This window comes from Sciurus carolinensis, chromosome 17, assembly GCF_902686445.1.
Source record: "Sciurus carolinensis chromosome 17, mSciCar1.2, whole genome shotgun sequence".
NCBI lineage: Eukaryota > Metazoa > Chordata > Mammalia > Rodentia > Sciuridae > Sciurus > Sciurus carolinensis.
The window spans coordinates 25,842,788-25,863,214 of record NC_062229.1 but is presented as its reverse complement, the minus strand read 5'-3'; the positions used below and the strand labels follow the sequence as shown (position 1 = coordinate 25,863,214).

Below are 20,427 nucleotides of genomic sequence, written 5' to 3'. Positions count from 1 at the left end.
TAACGGAATGTGAGTACCCGTGAAGGCAACAACCAAGGCGGTCACATCAGGATTAGCATTGGGTTTTAAAGAAGCAATATGTGTTGGATGGCTACGGTGGGGGAGAGTAGGTAGAAGATAGGGAGAACATGCCAGAAGGCAAATCCTGGAAAAAACAAGGGTCAGGAACAGGATAGGGATTTCAGGGGGCCAAGGGAAATTCAATGTTAGAGCAGAATATGTATAATAAATGTATAAAGAAATGTTGCTTTGAGGTCATTTTTTCTAGGTCCAGATTCAGGGTTTGTCTTTTATTCTAACATACCAGGATCATTCACAATTCTTGATTGGGTGTGTGTGTGTGTGTGTGTGTGTGTGTGTGTGTGTGCGCGCGCGCTGGGGTGCTGGTAATTTGAACCTAGCGCCACGCATGCTAGGCCAGCCCTTTGGGAGCGCTATTTTAAGCAGGTAAAGTATGCTGCTTAAAATAGTTCGATGCTGAGATAGCCCATTCCAATTCCTACTCAGCATCATCCTTTCCATCCCTGACACCGTCCTTTGATCTTTTTTTTTTCCCCCCCCGGTGGTGCTGAAGATCAAATCCAGGGTCTCTGCATGCGAGGCAAGCACTTTACCACTGAGCTATATCCCCAGCCCCTTAAAACCGCCCTTTACAATTTTCCTGAGGGATGTGTTCCAGCCCGCCTTAATCTTTGGAGAGACATCACGAACGTGGCTGGGCTTGGAGGGAAACAAGCTGACCTTGCAGGCTAGGCTTTGAGAGCGCACTGGCTACAGGACACCATAGAGATGATCCTCCCAGTTCCTAGAAAGGCAGTCGTCGAGGTGCGAGTCAGCTGCTAACGCACTACCGACCGCGCCACGGCTCTTCCGGTCCCAGAGGGGAAAGCCTGTGTCCTGGACCTCCATGCACCCCTGGGACCGTAGACACCGCCCAGCGGGGAGTCCCGGGATCTCACGGTGAGCGGGATGGGTCCAGAGAGGGGAACGGAGCGGTCCCGGCGCGCCTTGGCTGGGGGCGGCGGGCCGGAGCTTGTGTGGAGAGTCTCTTGCGGCCTCGGCCCCCCTCCCCGGATTGCTGCCTGAGCGTGCCGCCTGGAACCAGGGGCTCCCAGGGCATCTCGGCCGGGCCCCGCCTACAGTCGGACCACTAGCACTACAAACCCTAGAGCCCAACTCAGAGTCCGACACAGAGGATAAACTTAAGAAGATGACAGTGAATGGACGAATGGAGTAAATGAACCCCCAGCCTATCCTATAGCTAAGAAACCTGGGTAGGGACCGTATTAATAGTGTGAAACGCACAAAGTGGGGAATGTCAGGACCTAAGTTCTAATTCTGCAGGGTTCAGAGACTGTCTCTTGATCTCGGAAGTTGAACTGTCTAGTAGTCGGGGCCCTGTTTTCTTTACCAGGTTCAGTTGACAGCACCTTGTGTGACAGTTGTATGCAAATGTTTGTTTTCCAACGAAATGTACTATTCATTATCGCCAAACATTTCACGGAATTCAGGGGCAAGGAATAATCAGATTACTCACAACTGGCATTGTAGCCTCCTCAAAGGAAAGATGCTTCCAACTTAGTACTGGAAGTTATGTATATGAGTGGGATTGAGTAATATTTTATTTTTTGGTTCTTTTTTAAATGGGTGCATTGTAATTACACTTGGATGCTATTTTAAACCACATTTATTTAGCACTGTATACTAGCCACTGTTTGAACCAGTTGTTCTAATTTATTTGATCTTCACAATTGCATATTATCTGTAATTTTTTAAGTAAAGAAAAGAGGTACAGAGAGAAGAGGTTATTTGCTCAAGGAGCAATGTTGCTACTAAGGGACACAAGGTTGAAAAGGCAGATGCAATGTGATGCTACAGCTGTGTGTTATTTAGGGCCAACAGGCAGACCAAAAAGGGTTTCCAAGACTTGTACTTTTCACTGTGGTCTTATTGAAGGAATTGCAGTTTAAAATCCTGCACCTGCCTTTCTTAGACCACTTCAGCTAATTATTGAAGGCTAAGGAGGTGGCAGTGAGGAAGCAGTTTAAAAGGTATGAGGAGGAAGCCACCTCCCTATTAGGTTAGCAAGATGAAGTTATTAAGATCTTTTTCTTTTTGCCCTTTATTATAACACCCATCTCCCTCTAGATCTGCAGACAGATCGTTTTAAAATCTTAAAATCACTAACAATCAGATTACTCCACAATAGGCACTCAGGGTAGCATCTGTACTTTCCTTTATTAGTAATCTTTAGACTGGGTGTAAGCCAACTGTGGGCCATGGGCCAAATTTGACCTGCCATATTTTTTGGTAAAACTTTTATTGAAACACAGCCAAGCTCATTTATTTACATGTGGTCTACTTCTGTTTTAAAATTACAAAGCAATGTTGAAATTGTAACAGAGAGATGGTTTAGTTGATGAAGCCTAATATACTTTATGGCCCTTTACAGAAAAAATTTCCTGCCCCCTTACATGGACAAACTAGTAACAGCCCAGATGATCCATGGTTAGAGAAGAAGGGTCATCACCAAGACATCTTTCCTTCTCTGTAGGTTTTTTAATCAAAATAACATCCAACCCCTTTTGGGTGCATACTGTGTCACAGATATTTTTATGAATGCTTTACATAAATTAATTCCTTTAGTCCATGATTCACAAAATTTTGGAGTTGGAATGACTTAATGGAAATGATACAATTTTTCATTTCTTTTTGGTTAAGAAGCTTATCAGGTAGGCCCACATGGCAGGGTAGTTTCCTGACTCCCAGTCCAGTCCACTTTCATCTTATTCTGAATGGAAGACCACTACCACATCCATTGAATCTGATATATATATATTTTTTAATTTTTTTTTTTTTTGTCCTTTGGTGCTGAAACCCATGTTTTAAAAATAACTTTTCTGACTATAAAAGTAAGACATGTTTATGTTTACTGAAGGAAAAATCAAGTATATACAAGAGTATGAAGTTACAAAGTAAAGTGATTTGTTTACTGTCCTGGAGATAAGTATGTTAATTTTGGTGGATTTTCTTTCTGATTTTTAAATGTGTATATTTTGTTAAGTTGGTCTGTTAATATTAGTTTGTTTATTCAGAGCTTACTTAGAATATGTGTATATATTTTTTGTGTTGGAGTTTTACATTCATTTGTTTCAACAAAATGTGTTTTCTCATGACTATTCTTTGAAAATATGATTTTTTAGTTTAATAATTTATCATTTATATTCTGTCAATGTTTATTTGTTTTTTAAAATTATAGTAACAATATAATCTTTGCACAAAAATCTTGGAGACCTTCTGATTTTATTTTTTTGCTTTTTTTCATTTGATTATAGATATTATTTATTCCTATAGGACAATGTTCAAATATTACAAAAAGATCAACTTTAAAGCAAAAATTTACTGCAAATTTACACCTCAGGAATGATCACAGATAACAATTTGATATAAATTCTCATTTAAGTTAGGATTTTTTTTCAAAAGTAAAGTAAAATATAGACAACCGAGGCATTTGGCAAAATTATTATTTTTTTATTAAAATATTTTTTATTTTTACAGACACATTTTGATTCATCGTACACAAATGGGGTACAATTTTTCATTTCTATGGTTGTACACAATGTTGATTCACACCATTCATGTAATCATACATATATAGGGTAATACTGTGTTTCATTCTGTTTTTCCATCCCCACCCCTTCCCACCCCTTTTTCCTCTTCACCATCCAAAGTTCCTTCATTTTTCTCTTCCCCACATCACCCCCCCTCATTATATATGGTCATTCACTTATCAGAGAAAATATTCGGCCTTTGGTTTTTTGGGCTTGGCCTATTTCACTTAGCATGATATTTTCCAACTTCGTCCATTTACCAGCAAATGCCATAATTTTATTCTTCTTTATGACTGAGTAATATTTCATTGTGTATATATACCACAATTTCTTTATCCAATTGTCAGTTGAAGGGCATCTAGGTTGGTTCCACAATCTATTGTGAATTGAGCTGCTATGAACATTGATGTGGCTGCATCACTGTAGTATGCTGATTTTAAGTCCTTTGGGTATAAACTGAGGAGTGGGATACCTGGATCAAATGGTGGGTCCATTCCAAGTTTTCTGAGGAATCTCCATACTGCTTTCCAAAGTGGCTGCACCAATTTGCAACTCCACCAACAGTGTATGAGTGTGCCTTTTCCCCCACATCCACACCAATACTTATTATTGCTTGTGTTCTTGATAATAGCCATTCTAATTGGAGTTAGATGAAATCTTAGGGTGGTTTTAACTTGCATTTCTCTAATTACTAGGGATGATGAGCACTTTTTCATATATTTGTTGATTACCTGTATATCTTCTTCTGTGAAGTGTCTGCCCTTTTCCTTAACCCATTTATTGATTGGGTTCTTTGTATTTTGGGTGTAAAGTTTTTTAAGTTCTTTATAAACTTTGGAGATGAGTGCTCTGTCTGAAGTGTGTGTGGAAAAGATTATCTTCCACGCCGTAGGCTCTCTTTTCACATTATTGATTGTTTCCTGTGCTGAGAAAAAACTTTTTAGTTTGAATCTATCCTATTTATTGATTCTTGCTTTTATTTCTTGGGCTATGGGGGTCTTGTTAAGGAAGTCTGGTCCTATGCCAAAGTGATGGAGATTCGGGCCTACTTTTTCTTCTATTTGGTGAAGGGTCTCAGGTTGAATTTGTAGATCCTTGATCCATTTCGAGTTGACTTTTGTACAGGGTGAGAGATAGGGGTTTAATTTCATTTTACTGCATATGGATTTCCAGTTTGGGGAAAATTATTTGTAATTCACTATCACCACAGTGCTTGTTTTTCCTTCTTGATCTTATTCATCATTTAACAAACATATTTCATATGTTTACTTCATATATGTTTGTTACTTCATACATGTTAAAATATGAATGTGAATAAAATCAAGAAGAAATTTTAATATCCTGCATTTTAATTTACATATTAACATAAATAGTTTTCCAAATAATCCATATTTTCATTTTAATTATTGCTGTTTCTATAATTTCGACCAAATGGAAGTACCATAATTGCTAAGCTTCAGTGTCTACCAATAGAAAAATTATTTCCAACAACACTGCAGGGGACATTTCTTTACATGCAACAAAAGTCCTTTTTTTTTGTTTCCCTCTGAGAACTTCTCTATGAGAAAATTATAATAGTAGAATTACTAGGTCAGAGAATGTAGGCATTTTTGTGATGTACTTTCATGATTTCAGTTACTCTGTGTCAAGAACTCTAGGAGGTTGGGGGCGTACGGTATTGGAGTGTATGCCTAGTGTGTGCAAGGCCCTGGGTTTGATCCTCAGTACCACCAAATCAAGCAAAAAACACTCTAAATGTTTGTGTTTAGCTTACACATCTCTCCTCTACTCCAAATATGTTTTACTTTTTCTTTGGACAGTTCAAAGCTAAATGTATCTTTTTCTCCTCAGATCAGTGTTCCCACTTCACGATAGGTCACTGTCATCATTTAAGCCACAGACTTGTGAATTATCCTTGACTTCTCTCTCTATCTCACCTCCTCCCCACAGTATTCATCCAGTCCTGGTGATTCTGTCTCATAGTCGGTCTACTACCCTTCTCACACTACCCAGACAGCCTCACTAGCCATGCACTCCCACCCTCTACCCCTTATATGCACTCTCTCTGTGCTGTGGGCAGAGGATGTTTTTATACAACAGTAGATTGAATCATATGTGTTTTCAAATGTTTTATGATTTTTCTGTTCACTTTAGTGTAAAATCCTTAAATGGTTTGCAGGATTCTGTTTGATCTGGCCTTTGCTTGCCCTCAGACTTTATGTCTGATTTCTGGTGCTTAACAGTTTAGCTGTACTATCTCTTTCATTCTTTCCAAGTATTGAGTTTTGTTCCTTTTGTATCTTCTGTTTAGTCTTAGATATAGTTTATCTTTATTCCTGTCTAGTTCCTATTTGTCTCCTTCACAGAGTCTTGGTTTACTATATTCCCTAGTACCCCATACTTCTACTTTTGTAACTCCTGTATTTGAAATTATTGATTTAACTGTCTTTGTTCAGTTATGATATAAGTTGAAGGCTGGCAAGGGCGTTGGTTGACTCTCCCTCCACCCCCCAGTGTCTAGCACTGATTACACCCAAATTCCATTCTGCTGTTTGAGTCTCTGTAGGATTGTGTGACAGCTGATAGGTGCCCTTTTTATGTTCCTCCTGTGAAGGAAAACCAGGAAAGCCTACAGAAGATCTTAAACTTTGAAAACTCAGAACTGGGATTTTTACAATTAAAGTTTTTTTCATTTTAAACTGCAGCCTATGTACTCATATTGAGCTGTGCTTGAAGAAAAATTGTTTAATTGATATGACATCTAGAAGAAAGGACAATCAGCATATTTTTAGTTTGTATCTATTAGAGTTCCCTAGGCATGATTCAGGCTCATTGACATATGGTGGAAATTGATCAGTCAGATTTAATGCATTAGGCCTTGCCATGAGGCTATTTTCCCATGCAGCTTTTGATTGTATTAGTTGACTTTTAATAAAGATTATTGTATAATGGACAAAGTGCACTAAGTGACATGAATATTTATATATTTAATTTTTGTCTTTATAATTTAAGGTAAAAAATAACATTTGGATTATTCATCAAGTTCTTGAACATTGGACAGTTCCTTGTTCTGTCTGGCCTGCCACTTTCTGAACATCTGAGAAATAGTGTTTGTGAACCTAGATGACTGCACACCAACCCTGATTTTTGCTGATGTAGTCACACTGCTATCCTGAGAAGTATTGTGTGTATTATTAGATAGTTTTCCCAAACAACAACTCTTTCTCATTTTTCTGTTTGCTGGGGAAATGATATCTTCCACCCCAACCATTTTTTTTTTTTTTTCCCAATGAGCAGGGCTGGTGGTTTTCCAAACCTGAAGTCTTTTCTAATCAAAGCAAGGAGAAGATTTACAGATATCGAATATGCAAGGAGCTGAAGAGAGAACTACTGAAATAGATACTTGTCCAGGTGAGTAGGTATAGGACAGTGTATGAGACACAGCCACTCTGTAGCAAGGCTTTGAAAATTTTAAAAGAGAAAGTGATTAAGGTTCAGGAGATAAAATTACTGTCTCTCACGGGAATGTTGGGGGTGGGTGTTGATGAGCATCTCTAGGGCCATCTTGTTCTGTGGGACTTATTAAAGCATTTGCCTTTTAAAATTCTCCCATTACCCATTTTTTGAATATACACCATCTGTTTTGCCCATTTTGGTTAATATTAGTCTCTGTGGTGTCTGTTATTTTCCATTTTCTCCCTTGCCTGCGATTGGTTTACTACATGACTGTCTTGCCCCTTCCATGAGGTTCCTCATCAGTGGAAATCATATTGTCCTAATGTAGATCTCTTGCAACTCTGACTTATTTGCCAGACTTGCATTGTTCTATGCTCATAGGCCATTATTCTATGCTCATAGATCACTCCTGAGATCTGTGAAACTTAGGGTTCCATAGCTTCAGTGACCAGCTCTGCTCTACACAAGAGATATTTATTGTGGTGGTTTCTTTTAGGTTGGAAGAACAAGCCTGTTGCAAAGCAGGGTATTTTTCAAATTGATCCACCAGGGAGAATAGCAAAGAGACTGCAAGAGGATGAACAGCAGGGTTCTATGTTGGAAGAAAAATATGCCTGTGAGGGGATAAAGGAAAACTCTTGGGAAAAGGCTCCTGGGTCACACCTTTTCCAGGAAGGAGGTTTTGGAGGAATAACTTTTGTCCACGGAGAAGCATCCCCTGAAATGTTTAGTCAAGAATATAATTTTGAGAAAAGCTTGCTTTTGACCTCTAGCCTTGTTACACATCTCAGGGTTTCTACAGAAGAGAGTCTGCATCAGTGGGAAACAAGTAATGTACACACCAGTGAGATTTCAGACCAAAGTAAGTATTTAACTCTCTCCACACAGAAAAAGTCGTGGCAATGTCAGGAATGTGGAAAAAACTTCACTCAGAGCTCATCCCTTACCCAACATCAGAGAACTCATACTGGAGAGAGACCTTATGCATGCGAAGAGTGTGGGAAAGCTTTTAGTCGCAGCTCATTCCTTGTTCAACATCAAAGAATTCACACTGGAGTGAAACCATATGGGTGTGAGCAATGTGGGAAGGCCTTTCGATGTCGATCATTTCTTACTCAGCATCAGAGAATCCACACCGGAGAGAAACCTTACAAATGTAATGAATGTGGGAATTCTTTTCGCAATCATTCACATCTCACTAAACACCAGAGAATTCACACTGGAGAAAAACCCTATACGTGTAATAGCTGTGGAAAGGCATTCAGTCAGAACATACACCTTATTCATCATCAGAGAATTCACACGGGTGAGAAACCCTACTTATGTAATGAATGTGGCTCTTCTTTTCGTGAACACTCAAATCTTATGCAACATCAGAGAATTCACACGGGGGAAAAACCACATAAGTGTGACGACTGTGGGAAAACCTTTCAAACAAAGGCGAACCTCTCTCAGCATCAGAGAATTCATACTGGAGAGAAACCCTATAAATGTAAGGAATGTGGCAAAGCCTTTTGCCAAAGCCCATCTCTTATTAAACACCAGCGAATCCATACCGGAGAAAAACCATATAAATGTAAGGAATGTGGCAAAGCTTTTACTCAGAGCACCCCACTCACTAAGCATCAGAGAATTCATACAGGGGAAAGACCCTACAAATGCAGTGAATGTGGTAAAGCCTTCATCCAGAGCATTTGCCTTATTCGGCACCAGCGAAGTCACACTGGAGAGAAACCCTATAAATGTAATGAATGTGGAAAGGGCTTTAATCAGAATACCTGCCTCACTCAGCATATGAGAATTCATACTGGGGAGAAGCCCTATAAATGTAAAGAATGTGGGAAGGCCTTTGCTCATAGCTCATCTCTTACGGAACATCATAGAACTCACACTGGCGAGAAACTCTATAAATGTAGTGAATGTGAAAAAACTTTTCGCAAGTATGCACACCTTAGTGAACACTACAGGATTCACACTGGTGAGAAGCCTTATGAATGCATTGAATGTGGAAAATTCTTCAGACACAGTTCAGTCCTTTTCAGACATCAGAAACTTCACAGTGGTGATTAATCCTGGCATTTAGCTTACGAAAGTTTCTCTAGAAATAGTGCCTAAGAACCTGGCTGGGAGGACAGGGGTGGGTAGGGAGATGAGACTGGGCTACTCTCCTCATGTGGAGGTGGGAGCCTGGAGAATGCAGAACTTACTTCAGGTGGACATCTTGGAATGCTGGGTAGAAAGGAGGACCCCATTTTTCAGATGAAGCTGGCAGATTACCACTCCTCTCCATATGACCACACCGCAAGGGCAGACGTTTATTAAACTAGCACTTGTGTTTCCGTTACCGTACCCTTCTGGCTTTGTCACCTAAGTACACTGGCTGGAAGTGGCAGCAGTTCTGAGGTAGTGCTGAGCTTTGAGTGGCTTCCAGATGTTTGTGGCAGCTGTGCATTCCATGGTAGGGAGGCTCCCTGACCTGTGGAAGCCCTATTTTGTCCTATTATGTGAAGGGGATACAGAAACAAGTGGGGGAAAAAAAAAAAGAACCTATATTCATTCATTCAGTAAATAAGGGGACATGTGGCCAGAACTGGACTGATCTGTACAGATGTCCTGGTGAAGATGACATCAGGGTGAGGAAGATCTTCCTGATGCTTTTAAACTTGTGGGTGACATGGAGCTAAGAACGAAATGGGAGATTAAAAGAATGTGTTATCTTGTGAGAAGGCAGATCTGCTCAAGGGGAAGGGCAAGGAAAGCCCAACTTCTGTCACAGATGAATACTAGCTTACTCAGGTGAGAAGTGGTCTGTGGTGGACTGCTGATGATAAGAGGCATCAGAATAGAGACCCTGCATGTGACTGAAGGAGTCATACACATAACCCTGTAGTGACCTAAAGTGTACATCTCCCTTAAAAGTTTGACCAGATCACTGGTTCACAGGGACTAGAGGACAGGGACCCACTAGGACTAACAGAAGGGACTTGGGTGTTGGCCTTAAGGACACAAAACATTAGTGAATTAGGAAGACAGCCTTTTAGGCTGGCTGGAGTTTCAGACTGCTGGCCTATTCCTTAATAGAGTGATGACATTGACATTTGTTGTGGAAATACTTTGGAAAGATATCTGAATCCCTGAAAATTGAAATAGCAGCTTGCTACTGACTCTTATTTTGAGAGATAAGATAGTTTTCCTTTTATTTCCTCGTCCCTTTGATGTTTTTAACTGCCACCCAGAAATTGAGCTCCAGAAGATTGGAGACTTTAAGCAGTATTTGAAATAGTTTCTAAGTTCTGAGGCTTATATAATTTAAAAGATATGAATATGAAAATCACCTAAAGTAAGTGAATGCTTGGTTATTTGTAACTTGGCATTTATTTTTCCAGAACATCTGTCTTGCAAGCATCAGAGCAAACCATTCATAACTGTTAAGAGAAATGTGGTATAAGGAACACATTTGCTTTTCCCTCTGTAGCGTGAAGTTTATGTTCTCAAGACCTACCACAGAGTAATTCATAAGTGAGGAAATTAATACCTTATTTGCAAAAAAAAAAAAACCTATGAAAACTTTCTAAGTATTTTATGCTTATAAATATATATATTTTACTGAAAGTAAATGTCAATGTAAATGTCATTTCTAAATGAGAAATAACACTATAGAAGTAATTGCTGGTACATAGTAAGCGTTCAATAAATATTTGGTAAATTAATATATTTTAATCAACCTTTGCCTACTACAATCTTTTTAGGAACTTTCCTGGCACGTGGATATATATAGTAATATAATAGTTATATATTACTATTTTCCAAATTATGAGTGGATAATACAGACGTGGACAGTTTTCTTCAGAAATAGTAAGACCTTAAGTATGACTAGGTGACACAGTTTCATCTCCCTGCATCTTGTGGCCACACCAGGGCCAAGGTCATGTTCATTGAGTGGAATATCTCAAGTTCTGGTGAGAAAGATTTTTCTCAAATGGAATGGATGTAACCTTGAATATTTAGTCTTTGGACTGGTATAGTCTGGCACATTTTTACTTCATTGAGAAACAGAAAGGAAAAGATCTAAATGTTTTTCTACTGTCCTCAGCCCATATTCTCACATTTACATAACTGCTCCTAATTTTATTTCAGTTGCTGGCCCTTGAATGTGCCTAGACTTTTCAGTGTGTCCCCAAACCTAAAAATTGCCCTCCCTTTCCCTTTTATTCAGTTTTCATATTAATCCAAACTCTGTTGAAATTATCTCTTAAATCTGGAAGCCAACTGCATCACTACTGCTTTGGTCTAGTTCCCTAGTTTATCTTCTAGACTATTTGTTTTTCTAAACATTCTAGCACCACAAATCCATCTTTCATATTTCTTCTGGATGATTTCTGTAGTCCTAATTGCAAGCATTATTGCTTTCTCTTAGAATAAAGTTCTAGCCCTCTAAAGAAACATCTCAGGCCCCTTATTTGGCCCAAGTCTACATCTCCATCTTCAGCTGCCATTTGTTGTCCAGTATGTCTGCTTGGTGGTGCAGATTCCTTTGATTCTGCAGCATCACCACTGGACTGGTATTTTTGCATCTACTATTTCTGTTGCCTCAGTTCCCTTCTTTGCTTTTGCTTGTCTGGAAAGTGCATTTGTCATTCATGAGTGTGCCCAGGCAGCATCTTAAAACTGCCTCTAATCTCACAATATTTATTCTGTATTTTATACTTTTCATCATTTTGTCCTATTACATGGTAATGATTTGTTTACAAATATTTCTCTTCCAACTAAACTGTATACTCTACCAGGGCCAAAGCAATGTGATATTCATTTTTGTATCCACTGTACCTGGCACTTGAAAGTTACTCAGTATCAGCAGAAAGGAGGTAATGTGAATGTATGTGTCTTTGAAGTGTTTGCCATGAGCAAAAATTCTGAACCTTTCTCCAGGATATGTATAGTTGAATTAAGTAGAGGATCCCATAATAAAAATAGTTTACAGCCGAAGAAGTTTATTACAAATGAAGCAAAATTCCATCACAAGAAAAAAATGTATGCAGTTGCAGGGACACCTAGATCAACTAAATCCATGAAATGGAAAGGTAAACAGAAACAAGAGTAAGGTGGGTCTGGCAAGAGAGCACTTGGTACTGAGAAATCCCAAAGTGGAAGTGGTTCTGGAGCTCATGGCTTCTCTAGGTTTCTGAAATGATAAAAAGTCTTGCTTATTCTTAGTGTTTTGAAGTTTAATCACTCCAGAGGATACAATGAGATGGGGCTACATCAGATCCTCTGAACAACAAAAGAAAAAATATGCAATTGGACTTTGCCAAAGCCAGGTAAGTAGTGTCCTCATTTTTTCTTTCACATTTCTCTTTATTTGTTAAACCTCTGTTTCATATACCTCTTTACTTTATCCATTAGGGAATTGGCCACTGAGGGCTCTATCCTTTTCCTTGTCTAGAGGATGGGGGGAACTCACTTTATAAGATAAGAAGTTTTTACCCTCCAAATTTGATTTTGCATTTGACCAGTCCCTACTTGCCACATAAGGCAGAACCCTAGCCTTGACTAGGTGACACAGTTTCATTTCCTTGCATCTTGTGGCCACATAGGGGCCAAGGTCATGTTTGTTAGGTGGAATATTTTTGGTGTCCTTCTCTACCATCCTTTTCCCACCTCATTAAAAGAAGTTCAGCCCAAAATGTCCTGGACTCTCTGGCTTTTGGGAAGTTAGGACTGTGGGGAGGAACCTGCTGTCTGACACCAAAGAAGTGCTGAGACTGTGACACTTGATAAAATACCAGGGGTGCCTGACAGTTCTATAGAGGGCCTTTTACCTGAGAGGATTAGTGATGGCCTCAGTCTGTGGCATCTCCACTCTTACTTGCTTATTTCCACAATCCACAGTGCTGGGGATTCGAACACGGGCCTCCAGCATGAGATTCAGGCACTCTGGGAGGTGGGCTATATGGCCTGCTCCATTCTTACTTTCTAAACGGGCTCTGTTTGGGGAGAACAGTCTGTCTGGAAATTTGAACATCTTTGCTGCATCTCATTCATTTATTCAGGTGTTAAGTACAACACCATATTCTGCACACTAGGGATATAATACAACTCCACTGTCCCGAGCTTGTGGGACTGCCTAGATCAGGTGCTCTGCCACCCATAAATTCCATCACTGGGGTACATGTGAGGATGAACCCATGAGTGCAAATATTTCTTGAATGAACATCAGGATCTGAAGTTTTGCCGAAGTTAGTGGGAATGCTACCTTTGCGGGGCGGAAAGGTCACTGAAGCCAACGCAGAACAACAGGGTCTGGAAAAGGGATTTGAGAATAATGGTAGTTAAATGCCAGGCGATCTTAGTAATTTACATGTATTAATATTACTTAATTCTCGGAACAACCTTATGAATTTTCTGCCATTATTGTTTTATAAGTGAGGAAGCAGGCACAGAAAGGTGACGTAACTAGCCCCTGTTCACACACTGAAAACCTGAGATTTAAACCCAAAGCAAAGCAGAAACCTTGTTCTTTGGCCACTTATTAACGAGCCTAGGCAGTAAGATGTTTGGGGGTTCCTGTGAGATGGCTAACTTTCCGGCGGTTGAGAATACGTCTGAGGAAAACTAGGTGAAAGCCATGAGAATCAACAAACGACAGTGACATAGGCAGATAAATGCGGCAGGACTGTAGGATAAAATGATGCAGTAAGAGCTCCCTGTGTGTCGATCCTCATTCTCTCCTCCGTTCAGCTTTCTTAAACAGGGACGCGACAAGTTGAAGTGGGTTTTCGAGCTGTTCTCCCAGCCGTGATTTCAAAGGCGGGAGAAACCACCGATACGAAACCGCCCTGGACTTCCTAGAGAGGAAATGGCGCGGTATGGTGACGTCACGCCGACGGGGCGTGTTGGAGGTCACTTCCGGCAGCTCGGGAGTGCCGGGGACTCAAGGGCTAAAAGTGCGGCGCCCGGCTGCCAGTGTTGCCCGGTGAGCAGTTTGGGATGTTCGCGCTGCGCGGGCGTCCGACCCGGCGCCTCCCTCTGACCCGGGCCGCTAATCGTAGGCGTCTCCCATCGTGACGGTGGCTGGGACATGCTCGCCGTGAGGAGGGCGGGAGGAGGCCGTTCAGAGCCCGGGGCGGGAAGCCGGATTCTGGCTTCCATCTGTACGTACTTAAGCGTGCCCACTGGAGGCAACTTCCGAGCTCTTACACTTAAAAAAAGAAAAAAAATTCCTTAAGTAAATACGATGACTTGCTTTGCCAGTTCACCGCGTTGTACGTGCGGAGTATTTGGAGTAACGAAATAGGTACTCCATGAAGACAGATTCAGTAGTGGCTTCACAGCAGTTAGCGCGTTCTGAATGCTTACGAACCGTCATTCTTCTAAATATTTCCCATATATTAACTATTCATCCCCAGAACTCTCTGATGTATTGTTATCGTCATCTTCATTTAACAGTTGAAACAAGTGGGGCACAATGCTGCACTTGTCTTCAAGTTTAGTGGAAAAGGTGTAATCAGTATTAGATTAGAAAGTATAGTAGAGACATATAAAATTATTTGAGAATGTAGAGGAGGGAGCATCTTCGAAGAGTTAAATTTTCCACGAGAAGGAATTTTTGTGGTTATTTATTTGAAAATAAAAAGTTTTTGTGTCAGATAAGAAGTGCTAGTGGATTTGAATTGAGTTTTACACTGGAAACCAGGTACCTGTCTTTTAATAGGTTGTTCTATTAGGACTTTCCTTTAGGAGAGGTTCCAACAGACTTCCCTGACTATTGGGAAGAGAGGCGTTTCTCTTTCCACAGATTTCTGCACCTGCAATTGTGGGAGGATTATGGGAAAGGAAGTTTTCCTGCTGTTGAGTCAGGCCACTTGTGTGTGTTTGTGTGTATGTGGTGGTGGGTGGCACTTTGGATTGAACCCCAGGGCACTCTACCACTGAGCTACATCCTCATCCTCAGCCCTTTTTATCTTGCTAAGTTGCTGAGGTTGACCTCCAACTATGGTCCTCCTCCTGCCTTAGCTACCCAAGTTGCTAGGGTTACAGGCATGTGCTACAGCACTGGGCTTATTCCAGCCACTCTTAAGAACTTGCCTCTTCATTGCTTGCTCAATGAGTGTTTTTCAAATAAATGAACAAGCAGCTTCAAAGATGGATTGGACGGGCTTGGTTTTAGGTATTTTTCTCTTTTCCATTTTCTTTTTAGAATCCAAAGAAATTTGGTACTATAAGCAACTTTGGATATTATCAATTTTTTAATTTTGCAGATAAGAAAAAAATCACAAGAGAGACTGAGTGACTTGCATCAGGTCATTGAACAAGTCAGAGGCAGAAGTAAGACTAAAATCCAGACCTCTTAAGCGTCAGTTGCATTCCCACTTCTCTCTACCGTAACCCCACCGTCTCTGACTTTTGAAGTCAGGTGCTTTTCCTTTGTGCTTGAGTAGCCTTTGTTCTCAGGTCTTATCTCCTGTGGAGGGATTTTTATCCAAGGATGCTTAAGTCCTTAGGAGCACCTGCTGCCTTCCTGCATTCTTTGTGCTTCTTTCGAAAGTCTACTCGCTAGCCCAACTTTTATGATTGTGGTGCTCTCCTCAGATAACAATGAAGCAAACTGCACAGAAAACCCTAGAGAACAACTTTATTTATTATGTAGAAAGCATCAATTGCTATTTGCGTGTAGATAAATATGTAGGAAAAGAACTGAAAGAATATACTCCAAATTTGATAATATCAGAGGAAGGGAATGGGTTTGTTTGGGGTAAAAGCTATAAAATGACTTTTATCTTGTACACATGTATTTTTTAAAATATTATTTTAGTTGTTAATGAGCCATTATTTAATTTATTTATATGCAGAGCTGAAAATCGAACCCAATGTCTCACACATGCTAGGCAAGTGCTCTACCACTGAGCCACAACCTCAGCCCAACATACGTATTTTTTAATTGATGCATAACATTGGGATTCGTTGTGACATTCATATATGCACTTAATTTGGTTAGTTTCATTCCTAGTATTACTCTTTTTTTATCCCCTCCCCTGATACTGTTTCTTTGCCCTTCCTTATATTTTCATGGATCCCCTTTCCCCCACTTTTTATTCCGTAGCTTTTACATTTGAGAGAATACATATAACCCTTGAATTTCTGAATCTGGCTTATTTCATTCAATAAGATGCTCTTTGGTTCGATTTTCCTTCTTTATAGCTGAATAAAACTCCAGTGTGTATATATACCACATTTAAAAAATCTGTTCATCTATTGTTAGATATCTAGGCTGATTCTATAACTGCTATAAACATGGGTGTATGTGTATCAGTATAGTATGCTAACTTTAACTCTTCCATAAATACTGGGTAGTGGTGTAGCTGGGTTATATGGTGGTTCCAAAAAATCCTAGTCTTTTGAGGAACTTCCATACTGATCTCCATAATGGTGTACTAATTTGAAGTCCCACCAACAGGGTGTAAGAGTTCCTTTTTCCCCTGCATCCTTCCTGGCATTTATTATTATTTGTATTCTTGATGATTGCCATTCTAATTGAGTGGATTGAGGGGCACCTTACCACTGAGCTGTATCCCCAGCCCATTTTGCTAAGTTGCTGAATCTGACCTTGAACTTGTGATCCTCCTGCCTCAGCTTCCTCAGTCGCTGGGATTACAGGTGTTTGCCACCACACCTGGTCTATTCATGCTATTAATTGTTTCCTTTGCTGTGCAGAAGCTTTTTAACTTAATGCCATCCCATTTACTAATTCTTGGTATTATTTCCTTAGCAGAAGTACTAATGAGGAAGTTATTGTTCTCTGCACCTATATATTAGAGTGTTTCCCAATGTTTTCTTCTAGCCTTTACAAAGTTTCTGATCTAATTCCTAGGTCTTTTATCCATTTTGAGTTGACTTTTGTGTAGGGTGTGAGACAGGGTTCTAGTTTCATTCTTGTACATATGGATATCCAGTTTTCCCAGCACCATTTAATAAAAAGCTGTCTTTTCTCCATGTTTTTGGTGGCTTTGTCAAGGATCAGATGAGTGTAGCTGTGTGGGTTTGTCTCTGTCTTACATACATATATATATATTTTTGTCTCGGTCTATTTTTATGCTAGTGTCATGCTATTTCAGTTATAAGAGCTATGTAGTATAATTTGAAATTGGGTATTGTGATGCCTCCAACATTTTTGCTCAGAATTACTTTGACTATACTGGCTTTTTTTTTTTTTTTTTCCCTTCCATATGAAGGAAACTGCAGGAACTATGGAGAGGACAACATGTGCACATGTTTGTGTGCACACACCATCACACCTCTTTTCCTGGAGAACAGTGCTGCTCTGATGACAACCATCTTAGAGAAGATACCTCCTAAGTATGAATTTGAGAGGTTTCACCTACATCTAAACCTATTTGGATAGAAACCCTTTCAATGTGTTACAGACAGCACGAGTTCCAGCCAGATTTCACACCGAATGAAAAACTGAAGGGTTAACATGCAGAAGAAATCTTCAAAATGTAGTGAGTGTGGAAAATTGTTTACTCAGAGATCTTCTCTTCTCCAGCATCAAAGGATTCACACAGGGGAGAAGCCCTATGTGTGTAGTGAATGTGGAATGTGTTTCCGCAAACAGTCAAATCTCACTCAACATCTGAGAATCCATACGGGAGAGAAGCCTTATAAATGTAATGTATGTGAGAAAGCTTTCCAAGCAAAAGCAGTCCTAGTCCAGCATCTGAGAATTCATACTGGAGAGAAACCCTATAAATGCAATGAATGTGGAAAAGCTTTTTGTCAGAGCCCATCCCTTATTAAACACCAGCGAACTCACACCGGAGAGAAACCGTATAAATGCCTGGAATGTGGCAAAGCCTTCAGTCAGAGCGTATGCCTCGCTCGTCATCAGAGAAGCCATTCTGGAGACAAGCCTTACAAGTGTAATGAATGTGGGAAAGCTTTCAATCAGAGCACGTGCCTCATGCAGCATCAGAGAGTTCATTCAGGGGAGAAGCCCTACGTGTGCACCAAGTGTGGAAAAGCCTTCACTCAGAACTCTTTTCTTGTCGAACATGAAAGAACTCACACTGGAGAGAAACTTTATAAGTGTAGTGAGTGTGAAAAAACTTTTCGCAAACAAGCACATCTCAGTGAGCATTACAGAATTCACACTGGAGAAAGACCTTACGAATGCACCGAATGTGGGAAATCCTTTCGGCACAGGTCAGCGCTTGTTCGACATCAGAGGCTTCATGCTGGAGAGTAAAACTTGGAATACAATGAACACGAAAAGATTTATATGGAAATGCCTTTTTTCTTTCTGAATTCTTGGGAGTTTAAGACTCAGTCAGCAGTTGTTGAGACTATTTTGTATTTTGAACTAGAGGTGTTGTGTCCTAAAAGTTAAGAAAATATACCTCAGAGCAAGTAGTGTGTGTGATGCCATCTCTGCCACTTAATGGATTGTGATCTTATCCTCTCCAAGCCTTAGTTTCCCCATCCTTACCCCCAAAAGAAAAATGGGGATAATTCCTAGGGTTGTCTTAAGAATAAAATGAGTTGTAGATGAGAGTTAACGGCCATTAGTTATTATACAAATGTTCTAAAAGTCTATAAAAATATCTAAGTATGCCTATTAAGAACTAGCAAATTGGCATTAGCTTTTTTTTTTCCTTTTATGTATTTAAATTTTTTTTTTTTTTTTTTTTTTTTGCAGTCCTGGGAATTGAACCCAGGGGTACTGTACCCACTGAGCTACATCCACAACCCTTTAATTTTATTTATAAGAACTTGCTAAATTGACAAGACTGACCTCAAACTAGTAATCCTTCTGCCTCAGCTTCTGAGTCACTGGGATTACAAGCATGTACCATAACACCTAGTTTGTTTATTTTTTTAAGACCATTTTTGTAATGGTCTGTTATTTCCTACTTAATCTACAGAAGTCTATTTAACTATACTAGATTTAAGTATGCCATTTATAATTTAAGACTAGTTTGTCCATGAGTATTTAACTTGTTCAGAATCAAGCAGGTAATGGCAGAATTGAATCTCAAATCTAGATCTTTGTATTCCATGTGTAGTCCTGATTCTTATAGTACCAAACTGACATACAGGTAATTTTTCCATCATTGAACTTTTTCAGTAATATGTGAGAAGTCAAGTTTGTGAAAACCATTTTTTAAAAATATTTATTTTTTTCAATTTAATGCATACTCATTGAAATACATTTATAAAATTAGAAGTGTGGAAAAATTATGTGCTTTTACTCTTGAAATATAGTCATTTTAGAATATTGATTCCAGTCTTCTCTGTTTAGCTTTTTTTCTTCCCCTTTAAAAGTAACAATGATAATTGTACTATATGTCTTGTTATTTGGTTTAACATACAGATTTAGCAATATTACCACAGACTTTATCAACTTCATTTTGATACTGCCCACTAATTCACTGACCTGTTCACAATATATTGACCTGTTCCCCTGCTCTGATACTTACATTAACCATTTTTTCTTATAATTCAGTTAATCCATTTAGTGCAATGTCTGTCACAGAGCATGTGCTCTTTTTAGCCATTAATAGTCATTTAAAAGTGAAACATTTTTGTATTTAACAATTTTCTTCATTTAAAAAAAATTTAGTTAGTTAATTGTTGGTACTGGGAATTGAATCTAGGGTTTTGTTTGTTTGTTTGTTTGTTTTTTAACCCCTGAGTTATATCCCAGCCATTTTAATTTAATTTTAATTTTTTTACTTTCAGCTGAGACTAGTGTCAAAGTTGCAATCCTCCTGCCTTGTCTTCCAAAGTGGCTGTACCATTTTGCATTCCCATTGATACTGAATCAGAGTTCCTCTTGCTCCACATCTTGTCAGCATGTAGTGGTGTATTTTAGTATTCATCTTTTTTTTTTTTTTTTTGTACAAGGGATTGAACCCAGGGGTGCTTAACCTCTGAGCTACATCCCCAGCCCTTTTTTATTTAGAGACTGGGTCTTCCTAAATTGCTTAGGGCCTCGCTAACTAGCAATCCTACCTCAGCCTCCAGAGCCACTGGGATTATAGGCATGTGCCACGGAGCCTGGCTAATCCTTTTGCTATTTCATTTACATCTTAAAGATTGTTCTTTATCAATAAAGATCTTCCCCCACCTCTGCCCAATGTCATGATCTGAATAGACCATTATTTGTTTAATTAGTTCCCTATTGATGGACACTTAACAGCTTCCTTTTATTTTTTTCTTTTTACATAGTGCTGCATATATAATAACATGCTTGTCTCTAGGCACATGGGCATATTTGTAGGATAATTCCCAGAAGTGAAATTGTTGGTTAAAAGAAGTGCGTGCCTTGGTGTTTTATAGAAAATTATGACATTCCATAGAGAAT

The 20,427-nt window shown here is 39.4% G+C and overlaps 2 protein-coding genes across 4 annotated transcripts; both read left to right on the top strand.

Moving 5' to 3' along the window:
- Positions 1-864: 864 nt before the first annotated feature.
- Positions 865-10,696, top strand: Znf502 (zinc finger protein 502). 2 transcript variants are annotated; one of them, XM_047531286.1, is made up of 4 exons: positions 865-960; positions 6,624-6,795; positions 6,909-7,022; positions 7,564-10,696. In XM_047531286.1, exons 3-4 carry the CDS (start codon positions 6,977-6,979, stop codon positions 9,135-9,137), a joined length of 1,620 nt encoding a protein of 539 aa, XP_047387242.1. In that variant the 5' UTR covers positions 865-960; positions 6,624-6,795; positions 6,909-6,976; the 3' UTR covers positions 9,138-10,696. The 2 variants fall into 2 exon arrangements, with proteins under 2 accessions (XP_047387242.1, XP_047387243.1); XM_047531287.1 differs by lacking the exon at positions 6,624-6,795.
- On the top strand, positions 6,909-18,692 carry Znf501 (zinc finger protein 501). Of its 2 annotated transcripts, XM_047531289.1 has the most exons (5): positions 6,909-7,022; positions 7,859-7,929; positions 12,282-12,385; positions 13,806-14,040; positions 17,297-18,692. In XM_047531289.1, exon 5 carries the CDS (start codon positions 17,542-17,544, stop codon positions 18,307-18,309), a length of 768 nt encoding a protein of 255 aa, XP_047387245.1. In that variant the 5' UTR covers positions 6,909-7,022; positions 7,859-7,929; positions 12,282-12,385; positions 13,806-14,040; positions 17,297-17,541; the 3' UTR covers positions 18,310-18,692. The 2 variants fall into 2 exon arrangements, with proteins under 2 accessions (XP_047387245.1, XP_047387246.1); XM_047531290.1 differs by lacking the exons at positions 6,909-7,022; positions 7,859-7,929; positions 12,282-12,385; positions 13,806-14,040 and adding an exon at positions 14,247-14,361.
- Positions 18,693-20,427: the final 1,735 nt, after the last annotated feature.

Coding starts and splice junctions, on each gene's coding strand:
- Znf501 (XM_047531289.1), top strand. CDS start 17,542: ATGCAGAAGAAATCTTCAAAATGTAGTGAGTGTGGAAAATTGTTTACT.
- Znf502 (XM_047531287.1), top strand. CDS start 6,977: ATGCAAGGAGCTGAAGAGAGAACTACTGAAATAGATACTTGTCCAG. Junction 7,023..7,563: donor TGAAATAGATACTTGTCCAG/GTGAGTAGGTAT, acceptor GGTTTCTTTTAG/GTTGGAAGAACAAGCCTGTT.